The sequence below is a fragment of the Electrona antarctica genome (assembly GCF_951216825.1).
Source record: "Electrona antarctica genome assembly, chromosome: 4".
NCBI classification, from domain to species: Eukaryota; Metazoa; Chordata; class Actinopteri; order Myctophiformes; family Myctophidae; genus Electrona; species Electrona antarctica.
In genome coordinates this window covers 50,665,904-50,692,603 of record NC_136809.1, presented here as the reverse complement: position 1 = coordinate 50,692,603, position 26,700 = coordinate 50,665,904, and the positions used below count along the sequence as shown (strand labels likewise).

Here is a 26,700-nt window from a genome sequence, read left to right as displayed (position 1 = left end):
CTGCACCGTGGGGCCCTCACCACCCCTCCCCTCGGTTCTCCTCCACCGTGGGGCCCTCACCACCCCTCCCCTCGGTTCTCCTGCACCGTGGGGCCCTCACCACCCCCTCCCCTCGGTTCTCCTGCACCGTGGGGCCCTCAACACCCCTCACCTCCCCACGGTTCTCCTGCACCGTGGGGCCCTCATAACCCCTCTCCCGGTTCTCCTGCACCGTGGGGCCCTCAACACCCCTCCCCTCCCCACGGTTCTCCTGCGCCGTAGGGCCCTCATCACCCCTCCCCCCGGTTCTCCTTCACCGTGGGGCCCTCATCACCCCTCCCCTCGATTCTCCTTCACCGTGGGGCCCCTCATCACCCCTCCCCTCCCCCTCGATTCTCCTGCACTGTGGGGCCCTCATCACTCCTCCAAGTTTTATAAAGTATCTTTTGAAAAATAGCAGATCTACAGGCTCACAATGCGTCACCATGTGACCCATCTTGTACATCTGCTATTTTGAAATGGCCGAAATGTAAATAGGGCTTAATGTATGTTTTGTAACAATAATCCAAATCTACAAAGTAACTAGTAGATGTATTCGAGTAGAAGTCAAATTTGAAATACTCTCCAGTAAAGTAAAAGTACCTCAAAAGTGTACTTAAGTAAATGTACTTAGTTACTTTACACCAGTACCGAATGTCACGGTTCGAGAAGCCCCATGGACGCCCTGCATCAGTGCTCTCTCGTGTGTGTGTGTGTGTGTGTGTGTGTGTGTGTGTGTGTGTGTGTGTGTGTGTGTGTGTGTGTGTGTGTGTGTGTGTGTGTGTGTGTGTGTGTGTGTGTGTGTGTGTGTGTGTGTGTGTGTGTGTGTGTGTGTGTGTGTGTGTGTGTGTGTGTGTGTGTGTGCGTGCGTGCGTGCGTTGTGCGCGCGCGTCGTAACGTGCGCACGGGCACGCGCGTTGCATGCATAAGTGCCTGTGTGTGATCGTGCGTCATGCCGTCTCTGCCAGTAGATTGCGGTGGAAGCCTCCCCCACATTCCCTCCCTCCCTCTTGCTGTTTGTATCTCTTGCTGTCCATCCGCCTTTCTATCTCTGTTCCTCCCTCCGCTCGCTCCACCACTTCACAGCCGCATACTGGAAAGTGCAGCAGGCCAGCAGAGTTATGGAGGGAGGGGGAGGAGGGAGGGAGGGGGAGGAGGGAGGGAGGGAGAGGGGGAGAGAATGGGAGGAATGAGGACACGGACAGGATGATGGAGGTGTAGATATCGGTATGGACTCACTCCAGCGGTGCCTAGTAATCGCTGAACAGAGTGAAATCTGAGTGCTGGCTGGTTTAACTAGAGCATAAACATACACCCGTTACGGGTATTTGTTTCACTCTCGGATTAAACTAACTCTGACGAAAGCAGTGTATAGGCCTGACGGTGGTCTGTGTTAACGTAGTTAGCCTCTCATTAATCCATTTCTTACAGAACACATATTACATTTTATAGTACTGGCAGAGCTAAATGTTAAAGGAGGATTCCATGCTAGAAGGCTTTCTTACCTTTCTTACCTTTCTTTGTAGTTGTTACGTCCCCACCAAAGAGGTCCAGGTGTTTTTTTGTGCAAAAACTCCTTATTGGCTATTTCCCCTACCATAAGCCCTCAATGAATTGCATTGAATTGAATGGGGTTATGGGGTGTTGTGCTAATTCGCTTATTGTCTCCACCAGGCCGAAGGCATGGGGAGAGAGTATGTTTTGCACTCCGTCCGTCCGTCCGTCCGTGTGTCCGTCCGTCCGTCCGTGTGTCCGTCCGTCTGTGAACAGCTAATCTCCGGCACCGTTAACCCGGTCGATGCCAAATTTTGCACACACACTCCCTGGATGCCAACAATGAACCTCTGCCCCGCAATTTCCAGAACGGCCTGTTATAGTGCCACCAGAAGGCCGCTTTGTGCAAAACAAGTTTTTGGACAGTACACCTACAGATTCTGTCCAAACATCGCGCAAATTGGTACACAGTCTCTCTAGAGCCATTCAACGAAACGGGTCTTTCAGATTTCTCAGACTCCATCCCGATTGGCTAAGATTGGCTTCCAAAGTTCGCAGGAGTGCTCAGTTTCAAACAAAATGCTGCAAATCGTCTGATTTCCGTGAAATTGCGCACGCACATTCCCACTAGGTCTGTCCAACACTTTACTACCGAATAAGATATCGAGGATAGTAATATGGAAATGGTTTACTATCCGAATATACACTTACTAACAGTTATAGTAATTATAACAAAATATAATCACTTTGCTGCACCTTTCAATACTAAATACTGGTAATCTTAACCCATTCTGGGCGGGAACCCCTTTTGGTGTTTTAAGCATTCTGATATACTTTAGCTATTGAAAAATAGCAGATCTACAAGTTCATAGCGCGGCACTCGGTGCCGCGCTATGAGCTTGTAGATCTGCTATTTTTGAAAATAGAATAGTTAATGTAGTAGTAAAGACATCGGTAGAGACATTAAGAATTCCACGTGCTCTGTTTAGGTTCATATACCTGTTTGAATTGATTTGGTGCGTCCGTTTGTATGTGTGGGTGACGGTGACTGTATATGAGAGTCATTCAACAGCTATGGAGGGAGATGTATAGGGCTGTCACGATTACACATGTAAAGTGGACCATTAATTGACACAAATAAATAACAAATGAATTGTATTTTTGCCATTGGAACGTATGAATGACGAATACATTTCTGTTTGCCTGGTATTCAAAACATGCACAGGGCAGATGTTACAAATAACTGAAATATACAAAGAAATGACTGACATTCATTATTTGTATACATAACCCATTTTAGACCTGAGATTAGAATTCTACAAATGCCTTCTAAATCCTGACAGTTTTCTGAAAAACCTGTTTCTATGTCAGTGGTGCTCACACATTTTTCATGTCAAGGACCCCCAGAATTATCTGTATTTGGCCACGGACCCCCATCTGAAAATATGTAGTTCCATTTTTCCACATGGAAACGATTTATGACGATTATGACATCACGATTTGCGATTATCTAAAAAAATAATAGCAATTAGGTGTTTATGTAATAAACATGACAGGCCTAGAGATATTCCTCCAATCCCAATTCTTGTTGCACGCACGCACGCACGCATGCGCACACACACACACACACGCACACGCACACGCACACACGGATGCGCGTCATGACGTTGGCTGACCAGAGCCTGACAGTAGTAGAGAGTGGCGTAGTTGTGTCTTTGTTGTGTCTTGATAATGTCAGGCATTTGACCTTAGCCTTGACAAGTCCAGTACTTCTAGGAACTTCTAGGAACATTTTTCCACATGGAAACAATTTATGACGATTATGACATCACAACTTGCGATTATCTAAAAAATTATACCGATTAGGTGTTTATGTAATAAATGTGACAGGCCTAGAGATATACCTCGAATCCCCATTCTTGTTGCACACACACACACACGCACGCACGCACGCGCGCACGCACGCGCGCACGCACGCGCGCGCGCGCACGAACGCGCGTCATGACGTAGGCTGACCAGAGCCTGACAGTAGTAGAGAGTGGCGTAGTCGTGTCTTTGTTGTGTCTTGATAATGTCAGGCATTTGACCTTAGCCTTGACAAGTCCAGTACTTCTAGGAACCCCAGATTACATTATGGAGCCTGTAGCCACTCTGTCTGCGACTGCTAGCCTTAGACTAATCACCCTCTCTCTCTCTCTCTCTCTCTCTCTCTCTCTCTCTCTCTCTCTGCCTTCTTCTGCAGTAAACGATAACCATCTAGTACATACATGGTCACTGTTGCTTTTGTTCTCTGGGCTGCCGTCGGCGGCTCGTTTTGCCATGCTTCTGAAAGCAGAACTAATCTAGAGATACATTTATGCTTGCAGTGTGTATCATTTGGATTAATAGTGTAGGACTGTAGGGTCTTGTGTTGCGTGGACATCTTCACGTCTGTCTCTCAGGCCCCCTTCCCACCGGTTGGTTCCCAGTGGGAACCGGTTCAGTTCTTTGTGGTTCTTAGTCCATGAGCCAGAGCTCCAAAATTGGAACGTTAATTATACAACCTATATTAGATTGTTATCACCATGAAACCTCCCCAATTGAGTACTTACACGAAGACAATGATTTATTGTATTACACATTTTACATTTTTAAATATGCAAAATAATAGAAAATATGAAAAAGCTACTACTTTGGAAGGGTTATCATGTATTCATTTACTTGTATTGATCCTATAAACAATTTAATATAGGTCTAGTTTTTCCCACCAATTTTGGAGCTCTGGCTCATGGACTAAGAACCAAAAAGAACTGAACCGGTTCCCATTGGGAACCAACCGGTGGAAAGGGGGTCTGAGTGAAACATGCGCACGCGTGCACGCACGCACGCCACGCGCGCACACTCTTTAATTCCTCTCTCTCTCTCTCTCTCTGTTAGTTTCTTACACATGCTCACAGATAAGCACATTTAGTGGGTCATTCACACAAACCTGCTGCTCGGTTTTTGGCCTACATTTCTCTTTTAATTAAGTTCTGATATACAGAACAGTTTGGAGTACAAAGATCACTTCCATCTCCCGTCAAAAAAGACAACCTCCAGCTTCTGCTTCACCCCCACCTTGCTCCTCCCACTTTCTTTACCCGGATCTTTTCCTCTCGTTCCTGGAGCACACCCATCTCTCTCTCTATCTCTATCTCTATCTCTCTATCTCTATCTCTATCTCTATCTCTCTATCTCTATCTCTATCTCTATCTCTATCTCTATCTCTATCTCTATCTCTATCTCTATCTCTATCTCTCGCGCTCGCTCGCTCGCTCGCTCTCTCTCTCTCTCTATATATCTCTATCCCTCTATCTCTATCCCTCTCCTCTCTCTCTCTCTCTCTCTCTCTCTCTCTCTCCCCCTCTCCTCCTCTCCCCCTCTCTCCCTCTCCTCCTCTCCCCCTCTCTCCCTCTCTCCCCCTCTCCCTCTATCTCTCTCTGTCATGCGTTCTTTCCCGTATCTTTTCCTCTCGTTCCTGGAGCACACCCATCTCTCTCTCTCTCTCTCTATCTCTCTCTCTCCTCTCTCTCTCTCTCTCTCTCTCTCTCTCTCTCTCTCTGTCATGCTTGAACAGCACCTGGACTACATTTGCACGCACCACTACTGACGACGTAGAAGGCGACCGGAATGGACACTTTTTTTCATGATAGACTACCTCTAAGCCAGTGGCTGTCAACCTGTTTCATATCAAGGCCCATTATTTATTGGGTGTTTGGGCCATGGGCCACCATTTGATGAGATCTAGCCTCTCAGACCCAAAACGTAGAATATTTTGTTGTCGTTGGATAAGATCTTGTCCACAATTCCATGCTGTATTGATGTTGGTACCATTAGAAGAGATAACAGGCAAACGTTGAATTGTGTAGACTTGTAAATAAAAACTCTTGAGAGCATAAAATGAATGAATTTTACGCTCAAGAGTTGAAGAGACATAAGGAGTGAACCAACAGAAGCTAATGCTATGAGCTAACTAGAGCTACAGGAAAGCCACACAGTGAGTGAACCAACAGAAGCTAATGCTATGAGCTAACGGGAGCTACAGGAAAGCCACACAGTGAGTGAACCAACAGAAGCTAATGCTATGAGCTAACTAGATCTACAGGAAAGCCACACAGTGAGTGAACCAACAGAAGCTAATGCTATGAGCTAAGTGGAGCTACAGGAAAGCCACACAGTGAGTGAACCAACAGAAGCTAATGCTATAAGCTAACGCGAGCTACAGGAAAGCCACACAGTGAGCGAACCAACAGAAGCTAATGCTATGAGCTAAGTGGAGCTACAGGAAAAGCCACACAGTGAGGCTGAGCGAACCAACAGAAGCTAATGCTATGTGCTAACTGGACCTTGAAATTATGACTGAGACATTCTTGTTTCTGTTCTTTCAGAGTTGTTTTCCTTCATGACTACGAGAGACTATGAGAGTTCTCAACGCAAAGAGGACATTTTTCATTGGAGGAATGCTGCATGCTGGCCTCCACACTCATATTCAAATTATTTAGAGCTGGGGTGGAGTCGGACGCGAGAGCGCACGCACGCGCACACGCACGCGCGCACGCACGCACACGCACTCACTCACTCAGAGCCATGCCAAAGTAACTAGCAGTTGTTTCCAGATCTCTGCTCACCTGCTAGACTTAAGGTTCTTTTCAATAACAAGACTTCTAGCAGCTAGAAGTGGTCCCTGAGGGGGTTCCAGGAGGTCCCCAACTAAATGATGGAGAGTTGGTTACCAAATGGACCCTTATTAGACCTTTAACTCTTGAGAGCGTAAAATGAAACCAAATGGACCCTTACAAGAGTGAAATTATGTGTACAAGAAGTACACAATTAGAGAATGTAGAATAATTGTTTTTTTTAATCAACGTTTTGCTGTTATCTCTCCTATTGTTCATGAACAATACAACATCAATGCAGCATGGAAATGTGGACAAAATCTTATCTAACAATAACAATATTTTAAGTTTGGGGTCTGAGAGGCTAACAATCATCAAATGGTGGTCCGTGGCAGGCGTGGCTCAAATGGTGGTCCGTGGCAGGCGTGGCTCAAATGGTGGTCCGTGGCAGGCGTGGCTCAAATGGTGGTCCGTGGCAGGCGTGGCTCAAATGGTGGTCCGTGGCAGGCGTGGCTCAAATGGTGGTCCGTGGCAGGCGTGGCTCAAATGGTGGTCCGTGGCAGGCGTGGCTCAAATGGTGGTCCGTGGCAGGCGTGGCTCAAATGGTGGTCCGTGGCAGGCGTGGCTCAAATGGTGGTCCGTGGCAGGCGTGGCTCAAATGGTGGTCCGTGGCAGGCGTGGCTCAAATGGTGGTCCGTGGCAGGCGTGGCTCATAAATGGTGGTCCGTGGCAGGCGTGGCTCAAATGGTGGTCCGTGGCAGGCGTGGCTCATAAATGGTGGTCCGTGGCAGGCGTGGCTCAAATGCCCAATAAATAATGGGCCTTGATATGAAAAGGGTTGGAAAGCATTGCAAATAGTAGCCAAAATAGTGTTTTGTGACACATTGCGATTAACCCATTCAGGCCTGACGTCGAAATCATGACAATTTTCGGAAAGATTTGAGGCACATTTTAACGATTTTTAAAAAATAGCAGACCTACAAGTTCATAGCGCGCCACTCGGTGGCGCGCTATGAGCTTGTAGATCTGCTATTTTTCAATAGCTAAATTATAACAATGTTTAAAACACCAAAAGGGGTTCCCGCCCCAAAGTGGGTTAATGGTTAATGTGGTTAAACGCTAACGTGACATGGATTAGGTCTCAATGGATTAAAGGTATATTCAGTGATTTCGCTTCATTCAAATTTCACTTATTTTTTCTTTTTATTTGGATAATCCTCCCTACTATAGAGTGTGCTGACCATATAAGGAGTTCCTCCCTGTCCCCAGTGAGCCCCCGGGGTAAAAAACCCCCTAGTTTCAGTTTTGGTGGCGGGTGGCAAAGCCTTCATCCAATCAGGATGAAAGGGGCCTTCCTCCAATCATGTGTGGGGGCGGGCCTTGGTGCACGTGCACTTCCCCCCACTGTAGAGCGTGTGCATGTGCACATTTTGTTACCGGGGCGGACTGGGTGGTTTTCCAAATCACCCAAATCACTGAATGCTCCTTTAAATCATGTCATGTATTTTAATTTTACTATTTTGTAATCACGTATGATGATGAAGTAACCCACTTACGTCATTCAATCATGGCGGTCACGGGCGGAACACACACAGTGTGACGTTGGAGGGGCCCCCACAGTCAAAAAGACAGGTTGATAAGAGATCATGGATATTGGCGTAGTGTTGAGCCAAAGCTCAAGGCAGGCAGACGGTCAGGGAGAAAGAGGCAGGGAGTGTCTTCTACTGCTGACGGAACATGTCCTACTGGGTCTTCTTCCTCCTCGTGGAGGAAACATGACTCCAAACAGACACCGTTCTAATAGCCTGTGGGCCAGCTGCATTGCACGAAGAACCCGTTCACACAGGTTCCGTGCGTGCGTGGGTGCGTGCGTGCGTGCGTGCGTGCGTGCGTGCGTGCGCGTGCGTGCCTGTCAGAATTATTACATAATCATCTAATTGCAAATATTTGAGATAATCACAATTATTTTGTCGTAATCGTCAGTCTGTTGAAAAAAACTCGTACCTTACAAAAAAAGCTGATTTCATTTCAATTTGCAGATCAGCTACTTTTTTTTGGTTGTATTTTTCAGTTATATCTGCCCTGTGCATGTTTTGAATATCGGGCGAGCAGAAATGTATTCCTTATTGGTAATATTATGTCCCCCTGTTCAATGCCCAAAACACCATTACATCGTTAATCGCATTTATTTCTATGACACTTAATCGTCTACTTAAATTTGACAGCCGTGTGTGTGTGTGTGTGTGTGTGTGTGTGTGGTGTGTAGGTGTGGTGTTGTTGTTGTAGGCTACTCTTGACTGTTCTCTCACACACTCTTGTCTGAACAAATGGATTAATGCAATTCAATTTAAAACAGCCATGTTCAATATTAACCCTGTCTCTCTCTCTCTCTCTCTCTCTCTCTCTCTCTCTCTCTCTCTCTCTCTCTCTCTCTCTCTCTCTCTCTCCAGACAGGGACTACACCAGTCTATGTGAGAGGCAGCCCATTGGCCGGCTGTTGTTCCGCCAGTACTGTGACACCAGGCCAGAACTGAAGCGCTGCATTGAGTTTATGGATGCTGTGGTAAGATTACAGCAGAGTTTACAGCTGCAGTCTCTCTCTCTCTTCTCTCTCTCTCTCTCTCTCTCTCTCTCTCTCTCTCTCTCTCTCTCTCTCTCTCTCTCTCTCTCTCTCTCTCTCTCTCTCTCTTCTCTCTCTCTCTCTCTCTCTCTCTCTCTCTCTCTCTCTCTCTCTCTCGCTCTCTCTCTCTCTCTCTCTCTCTCTTCTCTCTCTCATATCCGGACTTTCACACTTAATCTCATTGCCGCTAATATGCCTTAATTTTGTGCTGTGCTCTTTTGCCCCCCCCTCTCCCCCTTTTCTCTCTCTCCATCTCTCTTTGCTGCCCACCCCCGCCACGGGACAAGCCCATGTCTGGGCCTGTTAGAGCCTGGGTGGGGTGGGAGGTGGGTGGGGGTGGGGGTGGGTGGGGGGGCTGTGAGGGGCCCGGGGTGGGGTGGGGTGGGGGAGGAGGAGGAGAACAGGCTTTTGGTGGATTGCCTGGTCTTGGCAGCGGCGGGGGAGAGGGGGGGGGGGAGAGTGTGTCGGTGGGGGGCCGCAGCGGGGCGACCGGGGGGATTTGGACAGGCTGTCAGTGGAGCGACCCCTCCCCTTCCCTTCCTCCGTGCACTCTCTCTCTCCCTCCATGAGCTCAGGCCCACGTCATAGGCAGATCCCCTGGGTAGTGACAGCAAACACAGGCCCAGGCTTGTGTCGAGGCCCCTGGAGGTGTCCAAGAAAAGGAAAACAGGGGAGGGGGGGGGGTGGGGGGGGGGGTCATGCTTATTTAATAAGAACCTACATTAGTCTCACTAGAGCCAGGATGGTGCGCGCACACGCACGAGAATACAGCCTCACTCTCATTCTCATAATATGCACATAAATGCGCAAAGGAAACCTTTCAGTGCTCGACTTGGACCGTTGGTTCATGCTTTGGCAGTGATGTGTGCTAGTGCAGTTTAGGCCCATTTCTCTGGGTGATGTGTGCTAGTCCAGTTTAGGCCCATTTCTCTGGGTGATGTGTGCTAGTCCAGTTTAGGCCCATTTCTCTGGGTGATGTGTGCTAGTCCAGTTTAGGCCCATTTCTCTGGGTGATGTGTGCTAGTCCAGTTTAGGCCCATTTCTCTGGGTGATGTGTGCTAGTCCAGTTTAGGCCCATTTCTCTGGGTGATGTGTGCTAGTCCAGCTTAGGCCCATTTCTCTGGGTGATGTGTGCTAGTCCAGTTTAGGCCCATTTCTCTGGGTGATGTGTGCTAGTCCAGTTTAGGCCCATTTCTCTGGGTTATGTGTGCTAGTCCAGTTTAGGCCCATTTCTCTGGCAGTGATGTGTGCTAGTCCAGCTTAGGCCCATTTCTCTGGGTGATGTGTGCTAGTCCAGTTTAGGCCCATTTCTCTGGGTGATGTGTGCTAGTCCAGTTTAGGCCCATTTCTCTGGGTGATGTGTGCTAGTCCATTTTAGGCCCATTTCTCTGGGTGATGTATGCTAGTCCAGTTTAGGCCCATTTATCTGGGTGATGTGTGCTAGTCCAGTTTAGGCCCATTTATCTGGGTGATGTGTGCTAGTCCAGTTTAGGCCCATTTCTCTGGGTGATGTGTGCTAGTCCAGTTTAGGCCCATTTCTATGGCAGTGATGTGTGCTAGTCCAGTTTAGGCCCATTTCTCTGGGTGATGTATGCTAGTCCAGTTTAGGCCCATTTCGCTGGCAGTGATGTAATGTGTGCTAGTCCAGTTTAGGCCCATTTCTCTGGGTGATGTGTGCTAGTCCAGTTTAGGCCCATTTCTATGGCAGTGATGTGTGCTAGTCCAGTTTAGGCCCATTTCTCTGGGTGAGGTATGCTAGTCCAGTTTAGGCCCATTTCTCTGGCAGTGATGTAATGTGTGCTAGTGCAGCTTAGGCCCATTTTGACCTGAGATCATCAGATTCAAAAAATGTCTTCTACATCCTGACAGTTTTCTTAAAAAGCTATGTCTCTATGTGTCGTTCTTCGATTTTTCAAAAAATAGCAGACCTACAAGCTCGTAGCGCGCCACCGAGTGGCGCGCTACGAGCTTGTAGATCTGCTATTTTTCAATAGCTAAAGCACAACATAATGCTAACAACCAAAAGGGGTTCCCGCCCGGAATGGCTTAGGCCCATTTCTCTGGCAGTGACGTAATGTGTACTCGTCCAAATTTCTCCTCTGTCACGCAGGGAATATTTTCTAACAAAGCGCACCACAAGGCGGTCATACCTCAGACAATCTACAAACTCCTCCTGGCCATATTAGACTAAGAAAATCACAGTCTTTTAGCGATGGTACGTCAGTGTTTAATCCATTGAGACCTGGAACGCATCCATGTCACGTTAGCGTTTAACCACATTAACCATTAACCCATTTTGGGGCGGGAACCCCTTTTGGTGTTTTAAACATTGTTATAATTTAGCTATTGAAAAATAGCAGATCTACAAGCTCATAGCGCGCCACCGAGTGGCGCGCTATGAGCTTGTAGGTCTGCTATTTTTGAAAAATCGTTAAAATGTGCCTCAAATCTTTCCGAAAATTGTCATGATTTAGAAAACTTTTTTTTATTTTATTTCGACGTCAGGCCTGAATGGGTTAAATATACAGAGAACGGGCCACACGGCAGTGACCGAGGCAACAAGACCACCAGGGTGATCTTTCTCCGCCAAGATGGAGTTTCAGTGCTTCAACTCTCTATGACTTCCGGGGCAGTGTTGTTTTTGGCAGCAAATTTCTAGTTTTTAGTTCAGTCATAGTCTTTGGAAACTTCATTTAGTTTTAGTCCTGTTTTAGTCACCCGTTTGTGTTAATCTAGTTCTAGTCGACTAAATCTACAGTTGGTTTTGTCGAGTAAAATGTGTTTTGGCGGGCCTTGATGCCGTAATGACTGATTTTACACTTGCTGAAAATAGCGATCTACAAGCTCACAACGCGTGACGCGTTGGGAGCTTGTATTTTCAGCATGCAACCAAGTGTAAAATGACTCGTACTGGATCCCTTGTCCACTAGTCTCTTCCTAACATTTTAGTCTAGTTTTTATTTGTTGATATAATAAATATAATATATTTAGTCTTAGTCATCATAGCTTAGTTTCCATTTAGTCAGTGAATAAAGGTAGTCGACGAACATTTTTTGTCTTAGTTTTAGTCGACGAAAACAACACTGCTTCCGGGCCTGTGTGAACGAACACAAACATTGGCTGATGATTGGCTGATCACCCCATAGCGATGATTTGATTGGCTGAGCAAAGTACATTTTGAAGATAAAAGCGAGGGCAGAAAAGTGAAGACGCCCACAGTGATTGGCCGGAATGACATTTGTGATGACTTGATTGGCTGAGCACGGAATGTGATTCATGATGACGTACGGTATGATGATAAGAGCGCCTCTCTCACACGAGATAAATCTTTTAAAGAGAAACACCATTTCGACCCTCAGCCGGTCAGGTATGACATCATACCTGAAGGTCAAAACGTATCTCAGACCGGCGTGCGGACTTCCTACCTTCTCATCTGTACGTATTTTTGTTCAGCGCCCGTAGACGGTTTTTGAGATGTGCGTGTTTCCCTTTTGGATTCTATTTAGAATTATGCAAGTATAGTGCATTGGAGTAATGGACTACTGTCTGAACGCAACGGGAACGCCCACACCATTACATCTTTCTGTCTGTTATAGCCTACATTAGCACCCTTTTCAGCTCCTATAATTCAAGGCATCCCCTGAGAGGATTTACAAAGACTAAAAACTAAGCTAAAAACTACTAGTCATTTCCTAGACAAACAAAGTTTCCTACTACTATTTATTTAATTTATACACCCACCCGTAAACCTAAGTAAAATTAATCTGAATCACATACATTAACTCAATGGGTGCCAAGGACTTATTTAACTTCTTTTTCATGATGTCCTGGAGCGCCAAGGACGTGTTTTTCGTGTTTTTTAACATGGTGAATGAGTTAAGGTCATTATTAGATGTTTTCTAATGCTGGTCTCCTCACGAGTTGACTCATACTATATCAGCGCACATGTAGTGGCAAACTTCCTCTTCTTTAAGTTTGCACACTTAAATGTAGCAGTCTACGGTTAGGGCAAAAGCTTGACGCACAAAAGGAGTTCTTCACAGTATTGTACAAAAAAAGGTTCTTTACTTTGATCAAAAAACAATACAAAAACTTATTTCCTTTCTGTGTGTGTATGTGTGGTCAAAAACTGTGTTGCTCCAAAGCTGCTTCACTTCACACTGCCAGCAAACCCCCCAGACAATATGAGTTGCTAATCAACATGGCAAGGAGCATCCCATTGGCTAAGGCTCATTAATACAATTAACTCAGAACCCACAGAGCTGCATTCTACAGGTCATGTTAACCTCCTAATATCACACAGGTGCATTGGATAGGACTCGTTAACCCCCACTATGGCTCTTACAGCACATGTACATGTAGTTTGAAATGCCACCCTGTGGCTTAATGGCCACACTGCACATTAAATAAATCTAGGGGTGTGGCTAAGAATCTGGGGGTTGGACTAGGTGTGTGGCTGAGAATAAATCCCTGTAGGTACCTCTGGAAAGCTATAGATTCTGATTTGACCTCCAGGCAAAAACGACGGGAACCCAACCGTAGGTCTCTGGTGGGAAGTAACTAAGTACATTTACTTAAAGTACTGTACTTAAGTATCATTTTGAGGTATTGTACTTGAGTATTTCCAATACTTTTACTTCTACTCCACTACATCTCAGAGGCAAATATTTACTCCACTACATTTATTGGAAAACTTAAGTTACTAGTTACATTCTAGATTCAGATTATTCTTTTTTTTACCTTCATCAGCCCTATATACATTTCGGCCATTCGAAAATAGCTGATCTACAAGCTCACAATGCGCCGCATCGCAACGCGTTGTGCTTCTAGATCAAGCTTGTCGATTTTTCAAAATATTTTTATACATTTTGAAAACTTGACATACGGACATTCTGCATAGTGAGTATACTTTCTACTTTTGGTAGATTGATACTTTTACTTAACCCATTTTGGTGTTAGCATTATGTTACGCTTTAGCTATTGAAAAATAGCAGACCTACAAGCTCATAGCGCACCACCGAGTGGCGCGCTACGAGCTTGTAGGTCTGCTATTTTTGAAAAATCGAAGAACGACTGACATAGAAACATAGCTTTTTCAGAAAACTGTCAGGATGTAGAAGAACATTTTTAGAATCTGATCTCAGGTCAAAATGGGCTTTAAGTAAAACATTTGAGTAGTTTTTCCACCACTGCTAGTCGCTACGAGGAACCCAGCGCCTGCGGAGACTCTCCCGGCTCCTTCAGGCCAACGCTGGTGATCAACCCACCTTTTTGCAATCCACCCTTTGTCAAGTCCCGCCCTTGGTTCTGCCCCCTCTTCGCACCCATTGGTTGCCGTTTCGTGGTTGGACAAAAATCCCCTCTCTCTCCATCCACTACCATTGAAATAACAGGTTTTTTCAGTTGCTTCGCATTGATATTCTGTTCACTCAATTGTTATTTTAAACTTGGTGTCAGTAAAAAAAGGAACATCACAGGTGCAGCATGGTGACTACAGGGCATGTCATGTTTGTTTTTAGTCTTTTAGTTTTTTCTCTCCAAAAATGATGTTTTAGCAAATTCAACATAAACAAGGTGGAACCCAGGGCGGAACGAGGCAGAACGAGCTTGCTGGTTAGTCGGTCGGGGACCAATCGGAAGGCTGACAAAGGGTGAATTCTGTTGTGTTATCACAGGGACGATCAGTGCGGGGTTCATGTCGAGTGCTGCCAGCTGACAACATTCTCGACCCCGTGTTCTGTTTGTCTCAACGACGTTGGAGGTCATAAGGCCTCACTCAGACCTTTACAACAGATTGCTGTATGCTTGCTGTATACAAAGGGTGTGACACAGCTTGCCCCAATGCATTTCCAATGGGAGTCACATGGTCTGACACAACACTTGTGTTGTATGAGGGGGAGGGGCGCAGTCGAAACACAGCCGAAAGCCATACAACAGCTTGTAGTCCAAAATGTAGTCCTCAAACCATGTGACTTTCATTGGAAATGCATTGGGGCGGCCATGACACTCACAGCATTCATACAACAAGCATGCAGCAATGCTGCAAAGGTCTGAGTGAGGCCTAAGATTGAGTCATTAAAATACCGCTCCCGCCGAAAACTAAATCACCATTACACCACTGCCCAGCAGGGAGGAAAAAAACAACTCGATAAATAAATAAAAAATATTGAACAAAGCCAAGCATTTACAAGTTGTCCGTAGCATTTAACTAAGCATCACTTATTATTATTATAAAAAAAATTACCAACTTGAGCCAGTCAGGAGAGAGAACGTCATGTAGGATGAACAAGTGAAAAGACAGAAATGAGCAGTACGACATTGGAACCTGGAACACTATGACATTGAATCTGATAAATGGGTGCTCTCTCCTCATTGGCTGTTAATGATCAAACACTCTGGGCTCCGTTTTCGTCACCGCTGAACCCCTTATCCCTAAACTTCTTTGCCTTTTTTTTTTTTTTACTATTTTGCAAAACATTTTTGAATAGTTAAAATGGCCAGTCTACAAGCTCACAATGTGTCAATGAATGTAGATTGGCTAGTTGAACTATTCAAAATAGTAAAAGCGAGCGGAAGTTGAGAGCTGACCTCAAGTTTGAGGTCAGGGTTGACGACGCGCGTTACGCATGACGTCACTGAACGTCCGTCCACCTCCATGAACGTGCTGCTGCAGTTCCAGTTTGGGCCAGTAGACCCATGGCAGCTTCCATGTTGGACAGCTGTTCTGTGGGGGCTTGGGTGGAAATCCAGTGATTTTCAACCTTCTTCATGTCAAGGCCAGTAATGCACATACAGTTGGGTGCCACCGATATTGTCCCTTATCATTTGACCCATTTAGGCCTGACCTCAAAATTTAAAAAAAATCCTTCTAAATCCTCCAGTTTTCTGAAATAAATATTTTCACGATTTTTCAAAAATAGCAGACCTACAAGGTCGTAGGCGCGCTATGAGCTTGTAGATCTGCTATTTTTCAATAGCTAAATTATAACATAATGTTTAAAACACCAAAAGGGGTTCCTGCCCAAAATGGGTTAACTGTCCTTTTGCGCAGATCACGCAAACCTCAGCAAAAAGAAAAGGACAATATCGATGGCCTCCAACTGTACTGTAGGTTTTCAATGTAATGAGTCCCGGAATGCAGGGATGGTCTTTTAGATGAGTCCCAGGGACATTGTATGAGTCCCACTTCAACGACGTTAGGAGTCATATTTTGCCATTTTTTACAAATTGCAGCATTTAACTCCAATTTAATTTTATATGGTTATAATGTGGTTATATTCATGTAGAAAACAGAAGAATAAATTATTATTATAACTAAAGCTAGCAAAAATAAACTAGAATAAAAACAGTAGTGCATCCCGTGGATGCAGAGGTCGCAGAGGTAAACTGAGTCTTGGGATGCAAATGCACCCTATTTTAATCTCTGCAAGGCCCGTTATTTTTTCAGCATTTGAGTCACGGACCACCGTTTGATGAGATTTGGCCTCTCAGACCCAAAGTTCTTGTAAATTAAGTTCAGTCAGACAACTCACGAATAGATTTAACCAATATTTATTATAGAATGAGAATACAAGTGTGCATATTTTATCTTGGCGTTCGGCTCTGCTACATTTTTCTCCCTGCTCGGCACAATCAAACACCATCATTAAACATTAACACAAATCAGTCCCGGGATTCCTTCAAAATAGGAGCTCTGGGGTGCCGTGAAAACATGGCCGCTTTTACTCTGAAACCACTGGTGGTCCCCGGACCACTGGTCCATACCAATTATTACTAACGTTCACACCCTATGAATTTCACACCCTATGAAGCCGTGAATTCATGGAGATTTTTTTGTTATGGTAGTTTCCTAAGCCAATCATTTGAGTCAATGGAGACATATTTGAGTCTCCCACCGGAGACTCTGTCGCTCATCAAATTATTGGCTTTAGGAATGCGACAAAAACACCAAAATGTCCATGAATTCAAGGCTCCACCGTTCGATTTAATAAATCAATATAACAGAAGGTCAACTCATTTAGGGGCTACTGTGCTGCTCCTTTAACCAACATATCACTTACCCCACCTCTTTTAAGTGTCCACCTTTCTCACTTCTTTCTTGGTTTTGCTGCTGCCCAACTATGTTGTTTTATTATGGACGGTGGCTAAATGAGCAGCTTCCGTGTGTGTGTGTGTGTGTGTGTGTGTGTGTGTGTGTGTGTGTGTGTGTGTGTGTGTGTGTGTGTGTGTGTGTGTGTGTGTGTGTGTGTGTGTGTGTGTGTGTGTGTGTGTGTGTGTGTGTGTGTGTGTGTGTGTGTGTGTGTGTGTGTGTGTGTGTGTGTGTGTGTGTGTGTGTGTGTGTGTGTGTGTGTCGTGTGCAGTGGTTGTTATTAACAGTCTCTGTGCCCTCTGTTGACAGGCCGTGTACCAATTAGCCCCTGATGAGAAGAGGAGGGACTATGGACTGAATGTTTTAGACACATACTTCAATAACGGGGTGAGACACGCACGCACGCACGCACGCACGCACACGGATTCCACAAAAGTCTTCACTGGAACCATGTTGTGCACCGACAATAGCCGATCTACAAGCTCACAAGCTTGTAGATTGGCTATTTTCGGTAGTTACTTTAAGTTGAAAGAGTATAGTCAAGTGTTCAAACGAGTGTTTGAAGTGGTCAAACTAGCTCATAAAAATAAAGGTTTTTACAGCCTCAATCTGTGATTTCTTCAACTGGAATGTAGAAGGAAAAAATATGAACAAAACATCATTATTATTACATGTTGTGCTAATGGAGGGTATGCACGTGACATCATCATCATACCTGAGTGGCAAAAAACTACTTTCTGGCCTTGACTGATCTGATAGCATTAAATGATGTTAAACTCACTCTGCCACTCCATTTTGCCATTCCATTTGCCAGTCACTTTATGCACGCGCATACCCTCTATTGTTTAGGGCATTTGGCCTAACAGAGGTTTTCAGTAGTGAGGTTTTCTTCTCGCTTTAATGAGTCCGTGCACACGGTAAGGTTTGTGTCCCTCTCTCTGCTCCTCCAGTCGGCAGCCCATCTGCCAGACATACCTCAGGATGTGGTGGTGGGATGCAGGGAGAAGCTGGAGCAGTTGGCCTGCAAGGAGCTCTTCAACGACTGCACCAAGTAAGACCTCCTTAATAACCACTTCAGACCTGACCTCAAAATTATTTTATCTTTTCTAAATCCTCCAGTTTTCTGAAATACATATTTTCACGATTTTTCAAAAATAGCAGACCTACAAGCTCATAGCGCGCCACTCGGTGGCGCGCTATGAGCTTGTAGATCTGCTATTTTTCAATAGCTAAATTATAACAATGTTTAAAACACCAAAAGGGGTTCCCACCCAAAATGGGTTAATAACCACTTCAGACCTGACACCAGGTTCTACAAAATCTAAATCATGTGACAGTCTTCTGAATCAGTGGTTCTCAAACTATTTCATGTCAAGGACCCCAAAAAAAAGATATGTAATTGGCAGCAGACATGCCAGAGTTTTTTTTTTAAATATTCGTTTTTATGGACCAAAAGCACTTTTGCGTGTGGACCGCCCGATCTTGAAAAAACGCATAAAAAGCTCTGTTTAAAAAAAAAACGGCTACTTGTGGACGGGGGCTGCACGCACGCACGCACGCACGCACGCACGCACGCACGCACGCACGCACGCACGCACGCACGCACGCACGCACGCACGCACGCACGCACGCACGCACGCACGCACGCACGCACGCACGCACGCGCAATGGTTTTGTCCTGAGTGGCCTTAAGTTCATTTAAGGCCCATTTGTGGGTCACGCTCTGGTAATTAAGAGTGAACACATAGGATTTGACTGTGCAGGAGGAGCATGTGGGTCCTGTTGTGGTGCTCGCGTGTTTTTTTTGGTGTAATTAGTGTGACGCAGTTTTCTTTTTACTTACGTGTGTGTTGCACACAGCCCGCCCTGTCACAGTAATGATGATGAGGCAGCTGACACCTGGAGCGCAGAATCATACACAACACTCTTTCTCTCTCTCTCTCGCGCACGCACGCACGCACGCACGCACGCACGCACGCACGCACGCACGCACGCACGCACGCACGCACGCACGCACGCACGCACGCACACGCACACGCACACGCACACACGTGAGAGTGCGCGTGCGTGCGCAATGGGCGAATGCGATGGGAGCACTGGGCAGCGAGGGCATCCGGATGGCTGGCATGAGAACAACAGCTGCCTCAGTGTTCCCCCCATTACACACACACACACACACACACACACACACACACACACACACACACACACACACACACACACAGGGCACGCAGCACACTTGCAGGTGTTTGTGCTTCCTACCCTGACGAGGGCCAGGAGAAATAAACAGCCGAGGGATTATTACCTGCCATGCATTTTTTATTTTATGTCACACATCCGCATGCATGCGCACACGCAACGCAGTCTTAGTAGCGGCAGGCTTCCGTGTCTGTGTCGCGATTAGTCCTAGACTAGAAAATAAGCTTTCAATTCTCGCAGAAGAACGTCCCTTAGGCCCTCTAGGGGACACGGGGAGAACATGCAGACCCTAGCCTATAGGGTAGGTAACCTCACAAAAACATGTCTCTATACTGCCTCCCCCTGGCCAGCCGGGGTGCCTGATGGAGGGGAAAGGAACTGGTTGGAATAACGTATTCCTTCCACGCGCTACAGACCACAAAAGGCTCTGGTCAGGCTCGGCCAGTGGAGCTAATAAGCCAAAGTACCCTCACCTGTGCAATTTCCAGCCTCTGCCTCAGCCAATTGATTGCCATGGCAACCCCACACCTGCCAGTTGACCTTAATCTTAACCAGTCCACTTTTCACAGTCAGTTTGCACGTCAGACACCGGCAAACAGACAGATACAGAGATCTCCATATACACTTATACAGTATGGGCACAAAGGGGACACAGACAGATAGTTAAAACGGCTGCTATGACAAGTTGACAATAGTCCGGCAGCCGACAGGCTTCTTTTGTTTAAAGCGGGAAATTTGGTATATAGACTTTTTTATTGGCTTAAAATATTGTCTATATACATAATATATTCATGAATCCACTTGCTGACCGGCTGTTAGTATTGGGCAATCTTTTTTTATAGGGGTTTCTTGTGACCCTACCATTAACATCCTATGGCAGGCAAAAATGTCAAATTTTCCTTTTGCTTTAAGTAACTAGGGGTTTTTCATGATTCTGAATCCATTCCAAGCATTAGTTTTGCACAAAATACACTCCTTGGGCTAAAAGCAGCCATATGCCCAAATGTGCCCAAAATGTGTTGACCTCATCACATTTGTCATGATGTCTATGGCCGTTTTTAGCCCAAGGAGTGTATTTTGTGCAAAACTAATGCTTGGAATGGATTCAGAATCATGAAAACCCCCTAGTTTGACATGTCACATGCTACTTAAAGCAAAAGGAAAGTTTGACATTTTTTAAATTTTTGCCAGCCATAGGATGTTAATGTTAGGGTCACAAGAAACCCCTTTAAAACAAATTGCCCAATACTAACAGCCGGTCAGCAAGTGGATTCATGAATGTATGTATATAGACAATATTTTAGGCCAATAAAAAAGGCTATATACCAAATTTCGGCTGCCGAGGTGGACGGGTGGGTAACTAACGGGTTATTGGTAGGTTCCCAAGTTGCATCGTTCTTCAGTAGGCCGGTGGCCGACGGGCACGTACAGGTCTAGTATTGACAATATAACCGTATCCTCTTCCCCGTGGAGCATAATCCTTCCCGACTAGATCTGCCTGGATCTGGCCCTATATCCTGTCTGTCTGTGCAGAGCGCCGCGCCGTGCCTCGCCGCGCCGCGCCTCGCCCCCGACTTCGCCGTTTCCACTTCTGCGGTCACAGTTCTCTCTACCAGGTTGTTTTTGGTTTCCCTTGTTTCCTCTTTCCAGGTGGGGTCCCATGATCTCTCACGGCTGCTTTAGGAATGCTGGTCCCGGTCCATTCGGAGGACCTGTCTGATCCCATCTGAGCCTGTCTGTCTGCCTGTCCGTCTGTGTTTTCATTTCCAGCATCGCATTGCCAACAGTTTGTCTTTCAAGATCATTTCTGGCCAAAGTATGCGATATTATCTTCCGGAGACATCCATTGTGGAAAATGGAAATGCATCTATCTTTTTTTCCCCCCCGTCACCCTGAATGAACCACTCGCCATGCAGCATTCTGAGCCATCCTAATGTAAATGTGCACCACGTCTCTATGTGTGTGTGTATACGTGCGTGTGTGTGTGCGTCTGTAATCCACGTAGCTCGAGAACCGTTCGCCCCACCGACTTCAAATGTGACACACACGTTCCACACCCCCACAGGGAGTGCAGTGCCCGGTGTCGAGTCGGTCGGATCGCCGGTTGTGCCTGGGGACAGGGCCCCTGCCCAGGCTCTGGACATCTCCATATATGGAGCTGGCCTGTTCTGACATCACAATGATGTTCTGACGTCTGCATATACAACACACACACACACACACACACACACACACACACACACACACACACACACACACACATGTTCCTAGGTGATGGTAGACTGCTGGACGAGCGCTGGCACTTTGGCATGGGGGGGTCAGATAAACATATGGAATGAATTATGTACTGGCCATATATGGAGCGTGTCTTGAGTGTACAGGGTTTGAACAGTGTCAGAACAGTTCCGCTCCATATATGGAGATCTAACGGTGAGTAGATGTAGAGTTGCTGGCCAATATTTATGACATCAGGGATTCCCATATATGGGATCTCCATCCCTGATGATGTCACGAGGCATTGACCATATATGGTCATGCCTGACGGACCAACAACCACCCAACCAACCAACTGATGGGAAATGCACGTTTTCATAGTAAATGCAACCTGCGGTCGCAATAATATATCATATAAATCCTGTGTGTGGTTGTCACAATTTATTACATAAACGTCTAATCAATTATCTTGTCATACAGTAATTGTAATTCCGTGGTATATTTCAGTTATTGGTCATCTCTGCCCTGTGCTCTTTGGCATTGCAAAGCCTGAAAGACAAACACAGAATTAAAAATGTTTTTCATGATGTTCCAATTTCCGACGCCAAAAAAAAAACACAATTACATCGTTAATCGCAATTATTTGTGTGACAATGAATCAACTTAACCCATTTAGACCTGAGGACGATTCTACAAAATGTCTTCTAAATCCTGACAGTTTTCTGAAAAACCCTATGTTTCTGTTTCAGTGGTTCTCAAACTATTTCATGTCAAGGACCCCAAAAATGTTATGTATTTGGCCTCCGACCTCCATCTCAAAATATGGGGACCCCCGCCCCCCAGAAGCAAAAATTTAAAATCGTTTGCTCTGAAAGAATATATATTCAAAGATTTGCGCCGCATTTTCACAAATTTTCAAAAATAGCAGACCTACAAGCTCGTAGCGCGGCACCGAGTGCCGCGCTACGAGCTTGTAGATCTGCTGTTTTTCAATAGCTAAAGTATAACATAATGCTTGAAACACCAAAAAGGGGTTTCCCGCCCAAAATGGGTTAAAATGTGTACCGCTGACAGCGCTAATCCCGTGGCTGTTGTGGTGTGTTTTCCATTGTGTGTGCAACGACGACCCACTTCTTGCGGCTCTGCGCAACCCAGCCCACCCCTTGACCAGGGCCGTGCCCTCTGGCTGAGGACAAGGGTTTTTATTACCCACAATCCCTCAGCGAACGAATTTCATGTGAAACACGGCGTCCAGCCACAGAAAGGCGGAGTGGGGATTGGTTTGGGGAATGTTAAGGGGGCCAGCCTCTGTGTCCCTGGACTCTTATTCTGTGGAATGCCAGACTCTGCAAGTGCAGCTTTCTGAAGGAGAAAGAGGAGGAGTATTGGTTTCAAACTCTGCTGTGATCTGAAGCCTCATGTGATGATACGATGGTTGAATGTCAGGGAACCTTTTAAAGGGGCATTCCACTCATTTTCAACATTTTACTTCATTAATATACCTTAGAGCTGTTGTGTGGAAATAATAAAGTTCCCCCATTTTGTGTTTCCTAAAACTGGAGATCTGAAAAAAATCATTAACATGGTGAAACACATCTTGATGACATCATCAAGATGTGTTTCACCATGTTAATGATTTTTTTCATACTTACAGTTCTAGGAAACACAGAATGGGGGAACGTTTTTATTATTTCCACACAACAGCTCTAAGGTATATTAATGACATAGTAAAATGTTGAAAATGAGTGGAATGCCCCTTTAACCAATTTAGACCTGAGACCAGATTCTACAAATGTCTTCTAAATCACGACAGTTTTTCTGAAAAACCTATGTTTCTATGTCAGTGGTTGATCAACCTTTTTTATGTCGAGGACCCCCAGAATTATCTGTATCTGGCCGCGTACCCCTATCTGAAAATATGTGGTTCCAGGGACAAAAAGCAGAAGCAAAAGTATGAGTTAAAAAAAACGTTCACTGTGAAAGAATATATATTCAAAGATTTGTGCCACATTTTCACAATTTTCCAAAAATAGCAGATCTACAAGCTCGTAGCGTGGCTATGAGTGAGCTTGTAGATCTGCTATGTACTTTCATTAGCTAAAGTATACAATAACGCTTAAAACACCAAAAGGGGTTCCCGTCCTTAATGGGTTAAGCCGGGAGAGCTAGCCATGCTAATCATAAAGTGTTATGGGCCAAACCTGAATTGCTTGGATTGAAAAACAGTTTTAAAACATAGTTATCTTCTTGACCAAAAGCATCGGCTCCGAGGGCTGTACATATTGAGTCGCGGAAACCACATTTGTACGGCATGTGTGTGTGTGTGTGTGGCTGCGGTATTGATCATATCAGTCGGCGTTTGTATTGACACTGGAGGTTACTTTAACATATTCAGTGTGCGTGTGGGACGGTGGTGAGGATGGCGGTGTGATAAGTGACAGACAGTACTGTGATATACTGTGTTAGCCTGGCTAATAAGCCAGACCGAATCAGCCGTTGGCAAAAAGAAAATTGCCTGCCGGCGGATTACGGTCTGGAGAGGCTCAATTGTACGCCCATTTCCTACACCAGAGAACTGGTGTGGCCAATCGGGACACGGTATGCAATATGGGCGGGCTTTGGTACAGTGACGTTCAATGCTTGAGACATTTGACTGACAGTAGCTCTGACCAATTGCGTCAAAGAGAAAATGTTTGAACCCGCCTCCCGGGAAACAAGATCCATACACAGCATCTCCAGACTCAAATACCACACGATTTGAGTCTGGCTTCTTAGCCAGGCTAATACTGTGTATGGTCTGAAAGTGCAATGCACTGAGGTAGACTATAGGGGGCCCTAATGAGAAAAGGTGAATGATATTGTATGGTAAATGGTGCATTTATATAGCGCCTTTATCCAAGGCGCTTTACATAGATTATGCATTACATTCACACACACATTCATACACCGATTGCGGCGGAAGCCATGCAAGGCACCAACCAGCACATCGGGAGCAATTTGGGGTTCAGTGTCTTGCCCAAGGACACTTCGACATGTAGACAGGAGGAGCCGGGATTCGAACCGCCGACCCATGGATCATTGGACGACCTGCTCTACCTCTTGAGCCACAGTCGCCCCGTATTGATGATGTCATGAGGGTCAAGTGATAAGAAAGAGGATGTAAAGAAGTGAACACATGGTATGAAGCTGCCTTGTCTGCGTGTACTTTTATACGAGATTTCATACGAGAATACAACGAGTACGTACGTATTAGGGCATTCACTTCTAGTCATTTTTACTAGTTGACTAGTTGCCTAGTTGACTAGTCGACTAGTTGTTTAACTACCTATTATGTAAAAAAAAAAATATATATATATATATACATATATACAGTATATATATATATATATATATATTTGTACATAATCTGTGTACATTGGTGACTATAACTATTATCTACCTGATCTTTTTTGTTGGTACTAGTCAACTTGTACCGACAAGGTCGACTAGTGGATTTACTAGTCGACTAGTTGCTTAATGCTTAAACATATCAACAACTCTGGTTAACAAACTGCCCTCCCACTCTGGGCTCTTTGGTGTAGAGCACATTACAACCTTCTACAAAAACCTAGGTGTTTGTAAAGACGATTTTAAACTAGTTATGGTAACAACTGATGAGGTAATTAAGAAACTGAGTGCCCTCCAACCCCACAAGGCCACAGGCCATGACAACATTCCCTCCAAATTTCTCAGAGACTCAGCCATCTCTATAGCTCCAATCATCACCCACATAGTAAACCTCTCCATCAAACAGGGACAGGTCCCCCAAGATTTCAAACTGGCCAAAGTAACCCCCTTGCACAAGAAAGGGAGTAAATTAGACCCCGGCAACTACCGCCCTATTTCTATTCTTAGTTCCATCTCGAAAGTGATGGAAAAAATAGTCTATGAACAGGTTGAAAAGTATCTTGCCACTAATAAATTATTGTACGAGTTCCAATCTGGCTTCAGAACATCCCACTCCACTGACACATGCCTCCTCTATCTGAGCGACCACATCAAACAAGAGGTGGACGCTGGCAAATACTGCGGCATGGTCATGCTGGACCTCCAAAAGGCTTTTGACACCGTGAACCACTCCATACTGGTTAACAAGCTAAAAGCAATTGGTTTCGATAGCACATCAGTGAGCTGGATGCAATCCTACCTGGAGGGGAGAGAACAGATGGTGGAAGTGAACGGAACACTGTCCCCCCCCCTCCCAGTGAGCTGTGGCGTTCCACAAGGAAGCATACTAGGGCCTCTACTGTTCCTAATATATGTAAACGACATGACTTCAGCATGTGACTGCAACTTGTTCCTGTTCGCAGATGACTCAGCACTGCTGGTCTCGGACAGGGACAAACTGCAGGTTGAAAATGCCCTCAGCTCTGAACTCGGTAGAATCTGCACCTGGCTCGCTGATAACAAACTATCTTTACACCTGGGAAAAACTGAATCCATTCTCTTTGGCTCTATTAGTAATCTCAGCAAGGCAAATGGCTTCTTGGTTAGAGTGGGTGACAATGTTATCACACGTAAAGATGAAATTACCTACCTAGGTTCCATCCTGGAGGCTAATCTTTCCGGTGATAAAATGGCCACCAACGTAATCAAAAAAGTCAACCATAGAACAAGATTCCTCTACAGGATCTCCTCACTGGTCAACAAAAACACCTTGAAGACCTTAACAGGAGCCCTTGTACAGGGTTTCTTTGACTATGCATGCACCTCCTGGTACCACAGCACCTCAAAGGCCCTTAAAACCAGGCTCCAGACTTCCCAAAACAAACTGGTCAGGCTCCTACTTGATCTAGCCCCCCGAACCCACCTCACCCCTGCCCACTTCGACAGGCTGGAATGGCTTAGGGTCGACGACAGAGTACAGCATCTTGCAATGGGTCTGGTCCACAAGATTCGATACACCACCAAGATACCCATGTACCTGTCTAGATACTTCCTTAATGTTAACGAAGTCCACACCCACAACACCAGAGGGAGTGCAACGAACCATGTACAACCCAGATTCGGCACAAACAAGGGACTAAATTCTTTTCGCTCCTATGCCACCAAAATGTGGAACGCCCTACCAACTGTCATTAAGACATGCGAATCCCTTGACTCCTTCAAAACCGCTCTCAAAGGGCACCTACGGATGGCTGCAATTCGAAACTGGCCCCCGTAAAATCTGAATCCCCCCCCCCGCCCCCCCCTTCTTTCCCCTCACTGTATATATTTCTTTTCCCTTTTTACCTCCTTTTTGATGAATTCCTTTTTGATGAATTCCTGTTCTGTCTATAGAAGTGTCTATTTGTACGTCTCTAAATGTTTTGATGATTTGAACATGGTGGACCCTGTTGGAAACAAGTGTAATGCTTAATTGGGTCGTCCACTCACAGTTAACAGCCTTTGTA

At 45.5% G+C, this 26,700-nt stretch overlaps 1 protein-coding gene across 1 annotated transcript in view; it reads left to right on the top strand.

The window, feature by feature from the left end:
* The window catches only part of LOC306921358 (G protein-coupled receptor kinase 5-like), a 113,508-nt gene that overhangs the window by 40,595 nt on the left and 46,213 nt on the right, over positions 1-26,700 (top strand). The window contains exons 3-6 of the mRNA XM_079498469.1: positions 8,597-8,709; positions 17,165-17,242; positions 17,806-17,906; positions 20,705-20,768. Of these exons, the coding sequence (XP_079354595.1) occupies positions 8,597-8,709; positions 17,165-17,242; positions 17,806-17,906; positions 20,705-20,768 (356 nt within the window). The remainder of the gene's footprint in view (positions 1-8,596; positions 8,710-17,164; positions 17,243-17,805; positions 17,907-20,704; positions 20,769-26,700) is intronic.